The sequence below is a fragment of the Hyposmocoma kahamanoa genome, unplaced genomic scaffold, assembly GCF_003589595.1.
Source record: "Hyposmocoma kahamanoa isolate Upper Pololo Valley unplaced genomic scaffold, ASM358959v1 65, whole genome shotgun sequence".
In the NCBI taxonomy this organism is placed as follows: Eukaryota; Metazoa; Arthropoda; class Insecta; order Lepidoptera; family Cosmopterigidae; genus Hyposmocoma; species Hyposmocoma kahamanoa.
This window is the reverse complement of record NW_020653853.1, coordinates 4,114,750-4,118,462: the sequence shown is the minus strand read 5'-3', so window position 1 is coordinate 4,118,462 and position 3,713 is coordinate 4,114,750. Positions and strand designations below refer to the sequence as shown.

The 3,713-nt window shown below is 37.7% G+C and overlaps 1 protein-coding gene across 1 annotated transcript in view; it reads right to left on the bottom strand.

The window, feature by feature from the left end:
* The window catches only part of LOC113231318 (inositol-3-phosphate synthase), a 33,803-nt gene that overhangs the window by 10,872 nt on the left and 19,218 nt on the right, over positions 1-3,713 (bottom strand). Inside the window, exon 5 of the mRNA XM_026465592.1 lies at positions 3,238-3,371. Within this exon, the coding sequence (XP_026321377.1) occupies positions 3,238-3,371 (134 nt within the window). The remainder of the gene's footprint in view (positions 1-3,237; positions 3,372-3,713) is intronic.

Sequence of the window (3,713 nt, the reverse complement as noted above, 5' to 3'; positions counted from 1 at the left end):
GTGTGTAATGCTATCTTTTTCACGTGTGTAATGCTATCTTTTTCACGAATTTGAATTGGAATGCAAATTTATAACTGGAAGTATGGTTTACTTGATGCTATATCGTGTGGAAATTTGTAATGCCATCTGGAGGGAAAGTACTCTAAATACTGGAGATAGAAATTTTCACTTAAAGGAAATAAACTTTTATTTTTTTAAAGAAATAAAACTGCATTCACAGATTTTCGAAAATTTCTAGCAACACGCGGGAATCGAACCCGGTTTAATCTGAACCCATGAAATCTTAACGTATTTTAATAAACGAAAAAATGGTAATGTAACTAATTAGTTGCTCGAAATGAGCTCCATTTTCTTGGATACACAAATTTAATCTTTTAACGAATTCATTTTGAGTAACTTTTATAACTCCAGATTTCATGGTTTGTAAGAGAGATTTCATCCTCATAATTGACCCTATCGATTGATTTAATAAAAGTACAGGGTGCATTTTTTTAAAGATTTTAGCGGGTTCGATTCCCGCGTGTGGCTAGCAATTTTGGAAAATCTTTGAATGCAGTATTATTTCTTTTTTAAAATAAAGGAATGTTTCCTTTAAATAAAAATGTCTATCTCCAGTTTTTAACGTACTTTACTTCCAAGTGGCATTGCAAATTTCTTCCCTGTATATACAGTGTTATTTGTAAAAAATTAACAACCTCGCAGGACCATATCACTAACATCATAAACTAATAAACTTTTGTTCCATGAATTTTAATGATTCATCAGATTTATATTTGTAAAAAAATAAAAACATTTAAACATCGCTCTAGACGGTGATATCTCTGTGGGGTAACAAAAGAAAACACTATTGCACAAAGTACGCTTACACGTTTGAACTTACGACTTTATTAACAAACACAGGTCTAAAAAGTGTCAGATGGCACAACGAAAACTTAAAAGCTAATTTTTGGAAAAATTATTACATTTTGTGATAAATTATAAAAAAAACCAAAAGGTTTTGGAATTACATCTATTTGCCAAATTTTATTGAAAACGGTTACCAGAAAGTGCGCAAAACCGGATCTATCCCCTAGTTTGCCACCCTTAGAGGTGGAATTTTTTCTTCGATTTTAAATGGGACCAATACTGAGATACCCTCTTTCAAACAAAAAAGAATCATCAAAATCGATTCACAAATGCCGGTGTAATCGCGTAACATAGATACAAAAAAATATGCTGTCGAAATGAGAACCCCTCCTTTTTTTAAGTCGTTTAAAAAGTCATGGAACAAAAGTTGTTATTTATGATGTTAGTAATATAGTCCTGCTAGGTTGTTAGCATTTTACAAACCACCCCGTATATGTAACGTTTTTCAAACTTTTTATTATTTTTAAAGCAGTATACAGGAAAAATATGTTTACCTAAAGTTCAAGGAAGTAATGCACATAGAGTGGATAATACCTCTGAAATCCCGGAATTATTATATTGCATTTTATTCTATGGGCTATTGTTGGGTAGGACATGAAAAAAAAAGAGGCAGTACAATGTCCTACTTCAAATAAGGTGAGGTAGTGGTAAGAATGTTTGCACCTACGGCAATTACTAACAGACAGAATATTTAGCACATGTTCATAACTTGATGGTTTCAATCAATTGGATAGCTTAAGAGTTATGATGGTATAGTATAAATAAATGCAAATTTTATAGTACCATGGTAGTATGATCATGTGATGTAAAATCAGATAAAAAACGGGCAGTGCAGAACCAATCATTATTGCATTTGTTGAATTTGAAGCAATGTGACATGAGTGAGGTGTGAGGTGGGACATTTTTAAGACATGAGGTGTTGTGACAAACCAACCAAGCGAGTGGTACAAACGAGTTGCCTCGTTTATGACTAACTCAACACTACTATGGGCCGAATCCCTAATAAAGTCATTCGTCATAGAACTAAAAGTGACCGATATAGTACGCAAAATCAGTAAACTTAAGTGGCAGTGGGCCGGACATGTCTGCGGGAGGGCTGATGGCCGAGGGACCAGACTTGTTCTAAACTGGCGACCACGTTAAGGTAAACGTAGTGTAGGAGACCCTGCAACAGGACGGAAGGACGACTTTACTTGAAAAAGGTGGCCAGCAGTGCGCGGCTAGAAGCGGGCAACACAGAATCTACTATCGTTCTCCAATTTTCTCGCGCTGTCTCTAGTTCTTCAATACTTAAGTAATGCTCAACTTAATTAAAAAACGCGTGATGCAAATGAAGCTTCATACTTGACATTGTTTTTTATTTGTTACAATATTACATATTAAATAGCAATTGTTTCGGAGGGATGTTGGACGGAGGACAGGAGTAAACACCCAGAAGCAATTTACAAATGTTCAATTCCCTTTTTTATGTGGCAATCATGCCAACGACCACCATGTCATAGGACCACGTCAAACACTTGCACATGTATGCCCACGTGCTCTCGCACACACTCAAAATCACATCAAGCAAACACACACGCACGCACACGCGCACGCACTGACGTAGACGCTCACGCTCACGCGCACGCACGCACGCATGCACGCCCGCACGCACACATGCACGCATCACGCACGCACGCACGCAGGCACGCACGCACGCACGCACGCACGCACGCACGCACGCACGCACGCACGCACGCACGCACGCAGATGCACAAGTAATTGTAAAATTTACCCTTAAGTTGAGATATTGTTATTTACATTTCATTTACTTTAATTTTTATACTATTGCCAGTATATTGGGTCAAACTAAAAACGCAAACAAAATAAAACTCAATACATATGTCTTCCCTTAGTGTATGAACCATGTGCCAGATTCATGTGCCATTAGTAAATGCAAAATGGTCTCTGCGACACAAGCCCGAGCTTAGTGCAAAAGTCGCAAGTAAATAAGCGAGATAACTAATGAATAAATTCGCAATTGGCTAGTTTACTATGGAACTTGAATAATCTATATTATTTATTAATGTGTTCAGACAATAAACGATTATTATTATTATTATTATTATTACGTCAGATGACTGAATAAACTGAACAGATTCAAACGACTCTGCGACATCACCAAATTTGAGCCGTCAAAGTGACGTGGCATTTATAAAGAAACCATGGTCGGGACTACTTAATGTGATTCGTGATTGAACACTGAAACCAAAACCAATTCAGAAAAGTTCATTTCACTGAGATCTTCGAATGTAGGTAACCTAAACTACCAAGATTGGAAGATACACTCACCGTTCAGTATTAGCCGTCCACAGCACGATGATCTTGTCAAGTTTGCGCTTGTCCCTGAAACCCTTGATGTCCGCTCGTAGTTGCAGGTATTGCTCATGCTTAGTGCCTTTGATAAGGTTCGTAGCGCGTTCCGCCTAAGGATTGAAGGACATTTTATCATCACATACCACACTTATGAATATAATAGTAGCAATAAAATATGCGCGTACAGACTCCTTCTCTGACGTACTGCGGAAGAAAATTGCTTCTCTTTTAAACAGACTACGTAACAGAAGCAAAAGAAATGAAGAGAAGAATGTTCATTTTATTTTAAAAGGCGAGATACAAGCGCATGCAGGCCCATCTCTCCAGCATGGTACTGTCCCACCTGTCCACAATAACGTTCTGGATCCCGTTTAAGCTGGCGCGAAGTCTGCTTTAAACCGAAGCGCATCTGTTTCGCATGATGGCATGGAAACCGTTCTAGTAAGGCATCT